Raw genomic sequence first — 1,873 nt, 5'->3', positions numbered from 1 at the left:
TGAGTTTTTCACTTGAAATCATTCAAGGACTTCTCAAAACTAGCTCTCATCTACAAAATAAATGGTTGTCTTTGACCCCGAAACATAGTTCACACATGGTTTAAAGAATAGAGCATAGAGCAGAAGTTCTGTATAAGCACTAACCTTCTCATAACCCTTCACTCCCAGCCACCCCCACTCCCTTTCCCCACAATGAGACATACGTGAGTAACTGAGCATTATCATGACTTTTGCGCTTCAGCAAATCTCTTTTTCTCCATTCTCCAAATGAGTCCAAAGTATCATATGCTGATAACGTCACGTTACTCAAATCTCCGTTGGACCAAACTTCTAGGGCAACCAGTGCTACACGAATGTACAAATATCTGTAAATCTGTCAGGTGGACATGACATCAATCAGAAACTGAAACACAAGTAAACTTTGAGAAACATTTCAACATTAAAAAGCAACTAATATTGGCTTCTATAAGCAGGTTTCTTCTCAGAGATCATTTTCATAATCAACTGAGCTTGGAATAGGCTGACTCTGTCCATCTCTTTCTAATCTCCTAGTTCAGAACCATTAACCACAGCCTGAAAGAATCCAGCTACAGATATAGTTCTGATTGAATTCTTAAAACACTTTTGGATTTGCATCCTCCCAACACAGTGGCTGTGTTGGGCTTCACTGTCAGAAAACGTCAAAGGTTCAATAAGCCACCAACGATAGCATTCTTGTAGAAATCCATCTTCTCTCTCTTTACCTGGCTAAGTGTGTTATGTTAACACAGTGAAAATCTGGGCTGGGCCTGAGAGATGTTTAATATCAACAAGTGAAATAATATTTGCCATGTCTTCTTACCTCATTTAAAGTGTTGACAATTTCATATCCCCATGTTTTTACTTCAGTTAAATTGCTGTTGAATTTCGTGAACTATAGAAAAGTTAAAAATGTTAAGATGAGATCATAATTATAGGAAGAAGGGAAAGAAGGAGGAAGAGAAAGAACATATCAGTGAAAGGATCATTGAATTTGTTTATGTAATATGAATTTTTATCCAAGCAGTCCAAAGTATTCTTTTGTGCTGATTTTTTAATTTACATTTTTGCCATTAATATATTAAGGTTTTTAACTTTTCAGCAGCATACATGGGCTTTTTTCCTGGTTGGATAAAATTTTGGTCAGCCTACTGAAATGCTTTCCTAAATTGGATGCTATATTTCCATGTTCAGAGATGTGTGAGATAAGCATTTTTCACTACACATCTGTTTCTTCATGTGTTGTCAATTTGGACAGCCAAAGAATGCAGGAATGTCTCAAAGAAACCTACAGAACTGTTTAACCAGTGTGGGATAAAAATAAATTTAGATGGTATCCAGGAAGAACAAATGTGCAAATTAGAGTATATTTACAAATGACTCTTAACTTTGTAAATATTGGTTGGGTCCAATAACAAAAAATATCAAAGTTTATGATAAAGCACATTTTAAGAGACAGCCAGTTAGGATGTTTATTAATCTCTTCAAAAATGCCCACATTAAAAAAGGCAGAAACAAAATGCTGTGCTCAATGCAGAAAGAAAATGGAGAGATATCCAGGATACTTACCATTCTGTAGTCCGCAACTATGACAAGCTCAATGAATCTGAAGTGGTTCAAGTATCTTTGTTGCTAAACAGAACAATAAAGAAAAGACTGTTTAGACATGTTGCTCCCAGCAGCCAACAGGAACACTGGTCATCATCAGAGCAGGCCTGTTATTTAATTTGATTTTAGAACAGAAATTTGTGTATATTTATCGTGGTTTTTATTATCGCCTGTTCACCGCCCTGAGTCCCGTAAGGGAGATAGGGCGGTATATAAATTCAATTAATAATAATAATAATAATAATAA

At 35.7% G+C, this 1,873-nt stretch overlaps 1 protein-coding gene across 1 annotated transcript in view; it reads right to left on the bottom strand.

Moving 5' to 3' along the window:
- Nucleotides 1–133: 133 nt before the first annotated feature.
- The window catches only part of LOC107300811 (zinc metalloproteinase/disintegrin-like HR1a), a 9,636-nt gene continuing 7,896 nt past the window's right edge, over nucleotides 134–1,873 (bottom strand). Inside the window, exons 7-9 of the mRNA XM_015830101.1 lie at nucleotides 1,588–1,650; nucleotides 842–913; nucleotides 134–373 (exon numbers count right to left, since the gene is read on the bottom strand). Coding sequence (XP_015685587.1) covers nucleotides 149–373; nucleotides 842–913; nucleotides 1,588–1,650 — 360 coding nt within the window. The 3' untranslated portion in view covers nucleotides 134–148. The remainder of the gene's footprint in view (nucleotides 374–841; nucleotides 914–1,587; nucleotides 1,651–1,873) is intronic.

The sequence above is a fragment of the Protobothrops mucrosquamatus genome, unplaced genomic scaffold (genome assembly GCF_001527695.2).
Source record: "Protobothrops mucrosquamatus isolate PMUCROS unplaced genomic scaffold, P.Mucros_1.0 scaffold8554, whole genome shotgun sequence".
Classification (NCBI taxonomy): Eukaryota; Metazoa; Chordata; class Lepidosauria; order Squamata; family Viperidae; genus Protobothrops; species Protobothrops mucrosquamatus.
The sequence above is the reverse complement of the archived record's forward strand: the minus strand, read 5'-3'. Positions and strand labels throughout refer to the sequence as shown.